General features: G+C 33.1%; 1 protein-coding gene across 10 annotated transcripts in view; it reads right to left on the bottom strand.

Annotated features, from left to right (window-relative positions):
* Positions 1-14804, bottom strand: part of LOC128213498 (EF-hand calcium-binding domain-containing protein 7-like) — a 40034-nt gene that overhangs the window by 10399 nt on the left and 14831 nt on the right. For 2 of the 10 annotated variants that reach the window (XM_052919249.1, XM_052919251.1), the window contains 7 exons: positions 10878-10916; positions 9454-9516; positions 6868-6971; positions 1756-1891; positions 1446-1543; positions 729-892; positions 3-136 (listed from right to left, as the gene is read on the bottom strand). In XM_052919249.1, the coding sequence (XP_052775209.1) occupies positions 3-136; positions 729-892; positions 1446-1543; positions 1756-1891; positions 6868-6971; positions 9454-9516; positions 10878-10916 (738 nt within the window). Of the gene's footprint in view, positions 1-2; positions 137-728; positions 893-1445; positions 1544-1755; positions 1892-6867; positions 6972-9453; positions 9517-10877; positions 10917-12124; positions 12836-14271; positions 14320-14804 lie in introns of all 10 variants that reach the window. The other 8 variants (XM_052919240.1, XM_052919246.1, XM_052919243.1 and 5 more) reach the window with 8 other exon arrangements.

Raw genomic sequence — 14804 nt, 5'->3', positions numbered from 1 at the left:
ACCTTCAACAACCTCCCACTCGTCCTCTCCCAGTTCCTCGCCGCTCGTGCGCAGATTGAACCAGTTAAACTCATCTCGACTCATTGTTCCGTTGTTGTCAAGGTCACAAAGGTCAAATATATCCTCTAGCGCTTTCCTGTCATTAAAACAAAAATTAATGTATGATGGAATGAATTATGTAATTTGCTAAAAATTCATGCGCACCTAGATACATTTAAACTCATTTCGGTACATTGTTCTGTTGTTGTCAAGGTCACAAAGGTCAAATATATCCTTAAGTGCTTTCATGTAAGTAAAACAGTCATACATGTATGATAAGATGAGAAAAAAAAATTCCAGTTAATGTCAGAAGAAACTCACACTCTCGACTAGCATTTTCATTTTGTGAATATTATATAACTACCGTAATAGTATGGTAATAAGAAAAAGCATTACAAACCTCCAATTAAAAAGTGCAATACACATATGGTTTTGTGTGATTTTCTTAGGTGTAAAAGGCAGGTTAATTAAAAAATTTTATTGGGCAAATTGTTTCTTGAGATTTTCCGTTACCAAAAACTATAAATCATATGCTAAAGAACTTCTTTACAATTAATGTTAGCTTCATTTGTACTGTTAAAAGCCAAATCAATTTGGTTTTAACTTTTAAAAGATTTTTTTTTTCAAATGAATGATAATATTTCTTAGGGCTATGAAAGATTAAGGCTGAGGGCAAAAAAATAGCATACCTGAAATTTACAGTAATCTGTACTTTTTCATCAGCCATTTTAACGAGTTTTGCCTCCTTCATGGTGTTCTGTTTATCCGAAGCCCGCTGTTTGAATCGGCAGCCTGTCGTGTACGGAACCACCTGGTACTCTCCTGAGCTCAGCTCACACTTGAGGTAGTAAGTCTGAAAGTTTCATGTCAGATTTTGTAAAACTGTTTTCTCAAGTGAATAGTCACTAGTACATCCAAAACACATAACAAAAGTGACAGTTAAGCACATGGTCCTCATTTCTCGAATTTCTTAAGCTTAACAGGCTTAAGAAGCTCATTTCAATTTGCCAAAATAAATACTTAAAATGAATTTTCATCAATGAATAATGGTTTATTTTGATAATCATACAGATAATTCCTATTTAAAGTATCTTTACTCTAAAAGAAGTAAATACAATGCAAATTATTGAAAACAAAAATAGTGAGTTAGGCTTAATCCTGTTATAATAAACTTGAGGAGTTTCAAGAAATTAGGGCCTGGTCATACTTCAAGCAGTGAATAGGTCAGGCCAGATTGTGATTTTTTCGTAGCTGATAGAATTTTAAATACATAATAATAACCCTATTATTAAAATGCACTTAATTATATTTCAAGAAGAAATGTCAAATGACCATTAAATAATTTGTATTGCCGTTTTCGCTGAAATAGTTAAGGAAGACATGTTGATTTCAAGCTATACACCTACCCCCTTCGAGTCTCTGTCCTCAGACCAATGTAGCAGCTTCCCGGACTCGTCAAACACAAGAATGGCCGTGTCAACTGGCTCAGAGCTTGTTACCTCCACTAAATTAAAGATAAGACAAACAATTGAAACTAAAGATTTTTGTAATCTTTAATACTTAATAAACTGGTGAATTTAAAATTCCATTCTTTACATTAAAATGTGTAGGGAAATTAATTAGTAGTGTGTAACCTGAGTATTAATGTAACTAAAGTCTTTGAGTACACATGGGAAACTAAACGAAACTCATAGTACAAAGTATTTGTAAACCCACAGCACTCTGGTTCCTGTATGGGGTGGGCTGTCAGGTAAACAGATGTATCCTGGGTCAGCTTCATCGTAAACACATGGGATACGATCTCATCATCCTCGTAGAAGAAGCATCCCTTGCTCGTATGGTGAACCCAGTCCTGGAAAAGGGAGAGTGCATAATATAGTTTATGTGACATTGACAGTGAAAATGAGTCCAGCCCAGGTAAAAGTATTTGTATAAATGTGACATTGACAGTGAAAATGAGTCAAGCCCAGGTAAAAGTATTTGTATATATGTGACATTGACAGTGAAAATGAGTCAAGTCCAGGTAAAAGTATTTGTATATATGTGACATTGACAGTGAAAATGAGTCGAGCCCAGGTAAAAGCATTTGTATATATGTGACATTGACAGTGAAAATGAGTCCAGTCCAGGTAAAAGTATTTGTATATATGTGACATTGACAGTGAAAATGAGTCCAGTCCAGGTAAAAGTATTTGTATATATGTGACATTGACAGTGAAAATAAGTCCAGCCCAGGTAAAAGTATTTGTATATATGTGACATTGACAGTGAAAATGAGTCCAGTCCAGGTAAAAGTATTTGTATATATGTGACATTGACAGTGAAAATGAGTCAAGCCCAGGTAAAAGTACTTGTATATATGTGACATTGACAGTAACAATAAGTACAGCCCAGGTAAAAGTATTTGTATATATGTGACATTGACAGTGAAAATCAGTCGAGCCCAGGTAAAAGTATTTGTATATATGTGACATTGACAGTGAAAATGAGTCCAGTCCAGGTAAAAGTATTTGTATATATATATGTGACATTGACAGTGAAAATGAGTCAAGCCCAGGTAAAAGTATTTGTATATATGTGACATTGACAGTGAAAATGAGTCCAGTCCAGGTAAAAGTATTTGTATATACTGTGAAATCATTAATGTTCGTGGGCATGAAATTTCGTGGTTTGCCAAAAAAAAAACAATTTCGTGGGTACTTGAATTCGTGGATTTTCATTTTTGAAAATAAAAAAAAAAGAAGATGCGATCGTCTTAGATCGTCTGCATAATATCCACGTGCTGGCCCGTGATTTCCGTCTTCTACGTCACTCGGTTTATGACATTCGCTAATGTGGTACGACATGCCAATTAGTATATGCATATACCCATGTCATTTATCGATTAAATTGGGAATAAAGGTAATAAAAGAAGATGTACCCTGGTCATAAATACAGATAGGGGAAGCCACTGAATGCCAATTAAGAATTTTGCAAACTGTGAAAACACCGAAAAGGTGCGTATATTGTCACATTCGGTGCTTAGTAACCTTCAATGTACTAGTAATCGATTAATTATTTCATTAAATAAAAAAATCGAGTACAGACACTCATCACGCACATCTTGTAAACTTGGAGATTTTCATTAACAGCACATGTTTAAACACATGCTTATAACAGTCATTTGCTGCATAAAACACATTTAATTGATTTGGTTCATTATTTGTTAAAGGCAGTTATAATATATTAACAGAATAATGATCGTAAGTTATACAGTGAGACAGGTTTTAACACTGTATACTGCGACCTCTGTAAATAATATACTAGAGTATGTACGTAACAAGGCAATTGAAAAAGTGAATAAAGGGTTTATATTTCGTGGGATCTTGAATTCGTGGATCAACCAACCCACGAAAACCACGAACATTAATGCCCCACGAACATTAATGATTTCACAGTATGTGACATTGACAGTGAAAATAAGTCCAGTCCAGGTAAAAGTATTTGTATATATGTGACATTGACAGTGAAAATAAGTCCAGTCCAGGTAAAAGTATTTGTATATATGTGACATTGACAGTGAAAATGAGCCCAGTCCAGGTAAAAGTATTTGTATATATGTGACATTGACAGTGAAAATGAGTCGAGCCCAGGTAAAAGCATTTGTATATATGTGACATTGACAGTGAAAATGAGTCGAGCTCAGGTTAAAGTATTTGTATATATGTGACATTGACAGTGAAAATGAGTCCAGTCCAGGTAAAAGTATTTGTATATATGTGACATTGACAGTGAAAATGAGTCCAGTCCAGGTAAAAGTATTTGTTTATATGTGACATTGACAGTGAAAATGAGTCCAGCCCAGGTAAAAGTATTTGTATATATGTGACATTGACAGTGAAAATGAGTCCAGTCCAGGTAAAAGTATTTGTATATATGTGACATTGACAGTGAAAATGAGTACAGCCCAGGTAAAAGTACTTGTATATATGTGACATTGACAGTAACAATAAGTACAGCCCAGGTAAAAGTATTTGTATATATGTGACATTGACAGTGAAAATGAGTCCAGCCCAGGTAAAAGTATTTGTATATATGTGACATTGACAGTGAAAATGAGTCCAGTCCAGGTAAAAGTATTTGTATATATATATGTGACATTGACAGTGAAAATGAGTCCAGTCCAGGTAAAAGTATTTGTATATATGTGACATTGACAGTGAAAATGAGTCCAGTCCAGGTAAAAGTATTTGTATATATGTGACATTGACAGTGAAAATGAGTCCAGCCCAGGTAAAAGTATTTGTATATATGTGACATTGACAGTGAAAATGAGTCCAGTCCAGGTAAAAGTATTTGTATATATGTGACATTGACAGTGAAAATGAGTCGAGCCCAGGTAAAAGTATTTGTATATATGTGACATTGACAGTGAAAATGAGTCCAGTCCAGGTAAAAGTATTTGTATATATGTGACATTGACAGTGAAAATGAGTCCAGTCCAGGTAAAAGTATTTGTATATATGTGACATTGACAGTGAAAATCAGTCCAGCATAGGTAAAAGTATTTGTATATATGTGACATTGACAGTGAAAATGAGTCCAGCCCAGGTAAAAGTATTTGTATATATGTGACATTGACAGTGAAAATGAGTCCAGTCCAGGTAAAAGTATTTGTATATATGTGACATTGACAGTGAAAATGAGTCCAGTCCAGGTAAAAGTATTTGTATATATGTGACATTGACAGTGAAAATGAGTCCAGTCCAGGTAAAAGTATTTGTATATATGTGACATTGACAGTGAAAATGAGTCCAGTCCAGGTAAAAGTATTTGTATATATGTGACATTGACAGTGAAAATGAGTCCAGCCCAGGTAAAAGTATTTGTATATATGTGACATTGACAGTGAAAATGAGTCGAGTCCAGGTAAAAGTATATGTGACATTGACAGTGAAAATGAGTCCAGTCCAGGTAAAAGTATTTGTATATATGTGACATTGACAGTGAAAATGAGTCAAGCCCAGGTAAAAGTATTTGTATATATGTGACATTGACAGTGAAAATGAGTCCAGCCCAGGTAAAAGTATTTGTATATATGTGACATTGACAGTGAAAATGAGTCCAGTCCAGGTAAAAGTATTTGTATATATGTGACATTGACAGTGAAAATCAGTCCAGCATAGGTACAAGTATTTGTATATATGTGATTTTAACAGTGAAAATGAGTCGAGCCCAGGTAAAAGTATTTGTATATATGTGACATTGACAGTGAAAATGAGTCGAGCCCAGGTAAAAGTATTTGTATATATGTGACATTGACAGTGAAAATGAGTCCAGTCCAGGTAAAAGTATTTGTATATATGTGACATTGACAGTGAAAATGAGTCCAGTCCAGGTAAAAGTATTTGTATATATGTGACATTGACAGTGAAAATGAGTCCAGTCCAGGTAAAAGTATTTGTATATATGTGACATTGACAGTGAAAATGTTTATCATTTTTTGCAAGGTTTGGTGCCTCATATTCAGACAATCATAGCTTTTTTACATGTGTTCAGAAAGGTTCTCTTATTAAATCTTACATATTGATATAAGATTGTTTAGTAATCAAATCTCTGGTTTAAATTTTGTTGTTTTGATTTACATGAATACCTAAACTCCTTTTCACACACAACAAGGGGGTACACGTATCCTGAATCTGCAAGGGTTTAAGTGAGGTTTTGGAGCAAGATGGCGGCGAAACCATGACGAAATAGGATTTTTGGAACCTGTTTTCGCCTGGTAAGTGGTATAAAGTATATATTTAAAAAATATCATGACACGCATTCGGCAAAATGTGGGAAGCGAGATTTTGATACTTTTTAGGACGTTTGTCACAAGTTTAGTTTGTCACACAGTTTGTTTTCATTTATAAAAGTGTCTTTCAGTGCAGATGCCAAAAGATGGTTGAACTATTTTCAGCACACATTTAAGTGGTTAAACCAAAATAAAATTACCATGAAGGTTCTTGTACAGCAAAGGAATTGTCAGGTAAAATACCACATTTACATAATGTTAAAGCAGAAACCATTGCAAAAATATGTGTTTTTGAAACTTAAACGTCCTAAAAAGTATCAAAATCTCGCTACCCACATTTGTAAACAACAGACTGGCCGAAGGTTTTCCTTCAATAACTTTTTTATTCAGTAGCCTAAACGCATGAAATAAAAAGCTGAGTGAGGCATGGTAATTGTAGAGCCAAATGCGCATCATGATATTTTTGGAATATATACTTTATACCACTTACCAGGCAAAAACAGGTTCCAGAAATCCTATTTCGTCATGGTTTCGCCGCCATCTTGCATATTAAGCTCCAAAACCTCACTTAAACCCTTGCAGATTCAGAATACGTGTACCCCCCTGCACAATATACCACACATTAAAACATTTGTTCATAAACAGTTGACTGATATGTGTGTTTGTCTGCCTTTTCCTATTAAACAAAATCAGACCATTCTACACAGCATCGTGCCAAAGAGAGTGACAGGAGAAGTTTCCAAGATTGTGAATATCTTTGAAAGCTTTGAGTTATCAAATTATAAGAGTTGGCCACAATGACAATGTCACCAACAATCCGGCAAATCTTTGACAAATTGTCAAAAACAACAACAAACAAGTTAAATAAAATAGGACATAAAACATTCATTGGGTTAAATGCTTTAAAAAAAAAACCCACTAAATATTTTGGATTAAGCTAAACATGTTTAAGTGACATTAACAACTAAAGAGGATAAACCTTTTTTGCTTTTACGGCTTAAAGTCAAATACAACAGAACAAGCACATAATAACCTTCAACATGCTTACGCACCTTTAGTGTTCTAGAATCAAGCATCTTTCCTGCCTTTGATGAGGACTTGCCCTTTGCAGCTTGGTCACGCTTGATTACTCGTGGTGACGGCTTAGGCCCATCCTCTGAAAAAAGGAATTGTCATGTAAAAAAAATGTCTGTCCTATTTCAGTTGTCTTATGCAAAATTATTTTCTCAGTTTGTAAGAGAGTATAAACCAAGTTCATTAATTTAATATTATGTAATTACTAGGGATGCAAATGAATATTCGAATATTTGATCAAACGTTTGGTATTCGAATGCCAAAATCGGTATTCGAATATTCGAAAAAAAAGAGTAATAATACTAATTCTCAATAAAGAGAATAAAAAACTTTTGCCTACAACATTGTTGTTGTTTATAAAGTTTGTTTCCTTTGTTTTACAACGACTGGCCCCTATTGCCAGAGGTGTGAATGTGATGACAATACACTAAACACATGTCACATGTCATTTAGGGACATATCGTCAGGTACTGTAAAAAGTCCCGCTACTTTTACAATAACTGACTAGGAATTGGCTTTAACACCAATGTTTTGTCTTGGCTGCAAATTAAGCTGTGCAACATAGCTCAAATGGCCGTGATGATATGAATGCCATGCGCTACAATAATGTTGTTACATTGATGTGCTTTAAACTGATTTTAATGGTTCGATACAATGTTCATGCTTTGAAATGTAAATGTGCAGTATAGCGTTTTAGGATATATTTCCTCTATTGTTGTACAATAGATGAGTCAAATCCAGATATGTTTTCGTTTAATTATTTTACTAGTTTCCGAGTTGGTTTGGGTTTTCCATAGTTATATTAAGTCAATTTAGCGGTCAATCTCAGAAGGAGGCTGCTTGTCCTACGGAAGGACCTTCCGTGGGCCTAAAACAATATTTGACTAGGAACCCATCTATTTTCACATTGTTTACAAATATATAGGCAGCGGAGTTGAAATTATTTGATTTTGTTGTTTGTCTGTTTATAATGTATTGTTTTTTTTCTTTCTTAAATATCGAATTCAAAGTCTCATTTGGGGGAAATGAGGGCCCACCGCGCGTACTCGCTACGACAAAGTAGAGTAAAATTGCCCCAGCTATTACTTAAGCGAATTATGATACATTTTGTAGTAGTTAACTACATCTTCCAAAACATGTATTTTGGTAATCGAATATTCGATCGAAAGAATTACCGTATATTCGAATATCAATTCTGCCCTTCGTTTGCATCCTTAGTAATCACATTGCAGGAAATTCGGATCAGTACTGATCAAACTAAAAGGAATGGAACATCTAATAAAATTACAGTAAGGATCATCCACACTTTAAATTACTTTTTAACATAAAAAATAGAGCAGATATTTTTTAGTATCCATTTAAAAATGTAGATACAAAAGTCATAGACCAGAATGCTGAAATAGAAACATTAAACAATATCCATATATGTGGCATTATCTGTCAAAGATGATGATTGTTTTGGGATAATTACCAGTATTTATATTAAAAAAAGGAATCCATGACTGATTTGGAAAACCAAACTGCTTGTAATAATTAACATTAAAATAGGATGATTAGCTGGATTTATTGAAAATTCGAGAAAGTTTTTGTGTGTCCAAGCCCTTCAAAGCAAATACAGATTTGTGACCATTAATTTAATTTTAATACTAAATAATTTCTGCGCCAACCTCTTCAAGGCAAATATATCCTTGTGACCATTAATTTAGTTTTATTACTGAATAATATCTGAGCCTACAAGAAGTGAAAACAGTGTTGGACAGCTTCGTATAATATACATAATTATATCCTCAAAATTGTTTACACCATCCCTGAATAACAATGCCACGTTTACTGGATCAAGGTGAAATAAAAATGTTGTTTTCTGAAATAAGAATTCAACTGTTTAAAACTATTTAAAATACTCAAATTATGTTCTATGCATTTAAATCAGCTTAGCATTTTTAACCATAATTAAATAGTCATTAAATGTTTAATTTTAGCAAAATAATTTGATTAAGTAAATGCTGATGTTATGGAAATATGAATGGTGATGTTATTTTAGCACGCATTAGTATGACAAATTAATGTGGAGTTATAATTGACTAGCGTAGGTTGAAAAACATTTTATTATATATATTAAACATTTGGAAATGTTACCTAGTAAAACAATTTTGATAGTATTAATTTTTTGCTCGAATGTGTTAAATTAATATGAATCTAAAATCTTTCAATTCTATTGTTCACAGCCTTGGTAAAAGCAGGATCCAAACTTAATCATCTGAGGAACCAGTCAAAACATACCTGTTTTCTGTTGCAATAATGAGAAATAAGATAACCAGAGAAAGCATCATAAATGCAAGGCAATCCGACAACTGCATTATCCAGAATTAGTCAATTAGAGCAAGCATGCATACTTATTTATATTAAAGCCAGAAATTAGCCAATCAGGGCAAGTATTAGAGCAAAGCACACATACTGTTGCATTCTGGCCAATCAGAACAATTGATACAAAATATTCTTAGATTTGTATTTGTTTACATTTCTATATGGGAGCCAATCAGAGCAAGCTGTGTGCAGGTGATTACCTTCAGACAAGCGGGAAATAGATTTTCTCGGGGGCGGGACCGGTGCATTTATATCTTTATCACCTGTTAAAGAACAATGCCTATCATTTACAATATTTTTAGTCAAATATTAATTTTAGTAAGGGCTTTGTTATTTAAATGTTACTAGCCATCATGTTTAAAGTGTAAAGTGCTTGTAAGGTTGAAAGGTAATTTCTTTCCTTTTAATTTCAAGAACTTTAAATATTCAGCAGTAATATTTGTTTGTTTTTTAAAAAATGTCTAAAAAATTTAACTGGATGGATTTTAAAAAAAATAAAATTTCATTTTTTTAAATAAAAATTCATAGTGAACTTATCAAAAATGCCTTACACCAAAGACGGAATGAAAAAGATAGAAAAAGGTAACATAACAGTCATATCCATGTTTTAAAATGCTGCAATGTATGTTTAATGTATTGTGAAATGTGCTGGTGCAAAAACTCAAACTGTGGCAGGAGTTTCAGCATATATGTAACATAACTGGCATTATATTCCCAACTAGATATTTTGGCAGATGCTTGCTTTAGAGGCCCCTACCATAGTGTTTGTCAAGAATCCAGTAACTCTCAGTTCCAAGGTCTATTTTACAAAATATGAAAAAAATATAATACTTTTTTTTTGTAAAAAATATGCAAATGCTGGTTTGTTTTTCTCAGTTGGACAAGGGTATAACACAACTATTACGCAGGCCAATGTTATGAGCTTAATGCTACACATAATCATATTGCCATTGTGAGAGAGTGTACTAAGTTTCAAGTGAATATTTCTGGGACAGTTTATTCAGTTATGACTAAAGGTCAAAGATTTTGCAATACATTTCTGCCACAACACCATTGTTGTGACAATATCTCAACAATTTTATATATTTAATATTTTTTATTATATGCTTTCTGGTGGTTTAAACAAATTTATTAGTGAAATAAAAATGCTAGTTCACCTTTTCAAAAAGAAAATATCAATTTGATATTTTTAATGTTTTGAACACAATTTCAACATCATAATTCCAAAAATGACATTTTGTCTGCACAAAATTGGTGTGCTCTTCCAAAGAACTACTATTAACTGTCATTTTATATTATTTTTAGGCATATGGTAAAAAGATAAATTGCTGTTTCATGGTACAATGGCAATAAATTTCACCTCATGAGCACCAAAAGTTAAAAAAAAAATACCATGGCTACTACATTCATGAAATCAAGCTTTTGGTTCTTACTCTGTGAAATATATTGCGATCTTACACTGAAACAAGTACTTATCCTCTTTATCGTTATTATGAACTGTTTACTTTTTATTGTTAGGGAATATTACTGTGGTAGGGAATGATGGGGATTGGAAATAATGCCAGCTTTAGAAAGAGTGCTGCTTCTAAATAACATAGCAGGTTTCATAGCAACCTAGAGATACCTGATCTTAGTGATGCTCGTGAGCCTAGTTCTAGATCATCTGCAAACCAAATAGTTCATGCAATGTTATACAAATATACATGCCATACATTCAATATCAATTGGTTAATGAATTACTGCAAAGCTAAGTGGTTAAAGATATCTGATCCTATGCTACCAGGTCAAACTAAATTTTTAACAGCTTTAACTAGCAATTGCTAGCTATGTCTTTTTATTCAATTTCTGAGAGAACAGAACAAAAGCAAAAATCAAAGAAGCATTCATTGTATAATTCTACTGATCTAAAATATTGTACACAATGTACCAATTTAGTGAACCTTGCTCATGCATAAATATACTACTCAAACTTTGCTAAGGCTCAACTGTTATTATTTTAGTTACTGTTTAGGGAAATACAAATTGCTAGTTTATACTTCAAGAACTGTTTAGATCAAGTGAACTGGCATCAAAAATGACGTCAAGATAAATATAATTTTTTATAATTCAACAAATCAAAAAGAATCAATTCAATTTTTTTAAGCATTAGTAATACATAAATATTAGTGTAACTTTTCATTGAAGTTTCATAACTTTTATGTAACTTGTATATAAATTATAGCCCTGCCATTGTCAAGAGAAAAACCTCATTGAGGAAATTTTGGTAAAACTCCTGTTATTCTGAACAATTTCTTTCCTAATGGACTAACTAACCTAATTCAGTTATGCCAGTCCATTATTTCTTCAATGGCATGTTAGAAGTAGCTGTTTGTGATCCTTAGCAAATTTTGGGTAGAATGTGTTTGTTCTGATAATCCTTGTCTATTTTGTTACAAGTTGACTCCACTAGCATAATCAGTGTATGTTCAGTATTGCATAACACATGTACATGTATGAAATATATTTCAAAGCAATATCTGCAAGAAAAAAGAGGTTAAAAAGGCTGTGATTTCACCAGATATTTTTTGTGTTCGTTAGAACTTCATTCATAAAATCTAAATAAAAACAGAAATGGTGTCTTGTTTGTTAATAACATAGGGAAAACTGTTACTGTTATGTTGTGCTAAAGAGAAAGAAAACTGCATTATTTCACATTATATCTGGTAAAAGATCACCAAACAATCCAAGGCTAGATATTTTGCAGCTCTTAATCTAGCGCAATCCTGGCCATTGCCAAAGCAGCAACTTGCCCCAAAATGCTAGAAACATACAACAAGCCAGCAATGCAAGCCCTATATGGCATTCCAAGCACTGCAACCCTCTGTTCCTTACTCAAAGATTTCTGAGTGTTTGTCTTTTCATCATCTGCCTTCAGTCCCCCTTTCAGTGAGTCTTCAAGGTGCTTTCTAGGCACTGGCTTTGGGACATGATCATCTTTTTCTTCATGTTTAGGGTGTAAATGCTTCCGCTCTGCTTTCAACTGTTCCTTCTCCAATCTTTTGTTGATCCTTTCCGTTGTTGCAGACTTAACTGAGACATCAGATCTTGTGGAAGTTTTAAAAATCTCATCAAGTTTAGCACTTCTGGTGGTGGAAAGAAAATCTTCACTCGGTTGTTTTCCATCATGATCAGTTTCAGACTTGTCAGTTGTATGTTTCACACTTGAACTAGATTTTATGGAAGCCGTACTACCTTTTCTTCTTTTTGTGTCATTTTCTTTCGATGGCTTTTCTTCTTGTGTGTTCTTTTTTTCTGTTTGTTTCACATCATTGGCATGTTGGGACTTCTCTCCACCTTTTTCTTTGTGGTCTTTCGCCTTATGTACTTCAGAACTAGTGTGCTTATCACTGTTATCTGCTAGTGCTGTGTGAGTGTGGGCATTAGTGTCACCTGTGTTACCTCTTTTTTCTCTTGGAGAATCTTTTCGTGGTCTTTTGTCCTCTGATTTAGGGGATGCGAGATCAAATCTAGGGGTCGGCGCTGGTGTTATAATGTCATCATCCTCATCGTGTTCAATTTCCTCAGCAACAGATCGTGCAGAATCTAACACCAAACAAACTTTAGTTTAAAATTCAAATCTTAAACCTGTAAATTATTCATCATTCAATTTTATGAACCAGTATTTGCTATTTCTTCAAGGAAAAGTTCTCTAAAAATAATGTTAGCTGCACAGCATTGTTATCATCAAATAAAATAACTTTTAAGGAATATCAGAATGTTTTCTTTACTTTTTTATAACATAATTTATTCAAAATAAATTCAAGTGGAAATGAAAAATACTTCAAGTGATTAAAGTTAGGCAAAAAATATTGTCATCAAATTGTTAATTGAATGCAACAAACAAAAACTAACAAACTTCAAATAATTAAGTTTTGTTAGTACTGGTACATGCACACTGCAATTTTGTGTCCAAATATATAGACACAACAAACACTAAAGGGTCTTTCAATTTGAAGATTTCTAGATTTATAGAACAACAATGACTAATACGTACAGTCAAGATCAAAATTAAAATTAGGTGAACTTTCCCTGAAAATTGAATAAAAATGATGACAAATGTATATGTGACGTATTCTGCGAAAATCAGTCCTGTTGAAGTATTCACATTAACAACAAAAACAAATTCAGACCAATGAATAGGATTACAAAACAAACCTATATCAATATGCTAAATTAAATTAAAGAACCTTTCAAAAACATGTAAAAATAGCTATGATTGCCTGCTTATGAGGTACAAAAAAACTCGCAAAAATGAAAATGTCACCTTTTCCTTCATAGGACACATTTTTCCTAATGACTTAACATATCATTGATTGGACATTTTTATCATAAATAGTAAAAATATTATCATAAATAGTAAAAATATTTAAAGACATATCTTAAGATTGTTCTTTCTATATAACACCTTAATAGCAATGTTATTTGGTAGTAAACAACAAAAAACAAACAAAAAACATGACAACACTTCATCACTGTCACAGACGGACAAACAAATACATAAGATACCAGGACCAGAAATAAATTAGCACCATGGATTTACCAAGTAATACATAGTCAGAAAAAGAACACTATTTCAGACATATGATGAAATTTCAAATGACTGTGAGTGTAACAACTATTTTTTCCCAACTGAGGTACAATGAAGCAAGCAAAGGTGCAAATGGAGCGAACACTAATGCTCTTTGTCTTATACATTGTATTCGAAAAAGGGGGATAACTCAACAAGTATAATACCCAGAGTTATCAGTCTTGCTGTACATGTGTCTCAGGCAACATGTGTATGAAGTTTTTAACATCTTGAAAAAACTTTTGAGTTATGGCCGCCAAGATTGGATTTTAGCCCGCTAACGACAACAACACCAAGGCCATGACAATACGCTGACTCTTAAATTATTAGTTGCTATCCCCAGTACACAAAAATAAACACACATGCATCATAACAAGTTCCAGTGCATAGGTCTTGTTTGCTTTATTACTACCTTTCGGCAAATTTAGCTTGAATGACACATGCATACTCTCTTCTGTCTCTAGAAATATTGGAAATAATATATAATCTGCTTTATATGTACATATTTATGTTTTATACAAATATAATGTTCCTGTTTCTTAGTTAAAAGCAAATGGCCAATATTCACAAATGTCTTGAATTTGATTGTAAGACTTAGACTCATGAAAAGCGATTTGTCATTAATGGTAAAACCTGTTCTTTGGAATACGCTCAGCAAATTTTATGATCAGTGCTCTAACAATTTCAGAACATTAATAACTCAGACTCAGGGTTGGCCAACATAAAAATACAAAACTGTGTTGAGATTGAGAATTGACTTAAGTATTTTTGTGGATATAACGAGCCTGAAAGTCAGTAGTTTTAACACAATTCACGTGTACTGATAATATAACCACATAAAATCTATTTCATGTCTTAGATTACCGTAAATGACTGGGTATTAGACACACTTTTTTCCCTCAGAATTTGATGTAAGAAAATGCTTGCGTATAATTTAATACCCAG

The sequence above is a fragment of the Mya arenaria genome, chromosome 13 (assembly GCF_026914265.1).
Source record: "Mya arenaria isolate MELC-2E11 chromosome 13, ASM2691426v1".
NCBI lineage: Eukaryota > Metazoa > Mollusca > Bivalvia > Myida > Myidae > Mya > Mya arenaria.
This window is presented reverse-complemented; position numbering and strand designations above follow the sequence as displayed.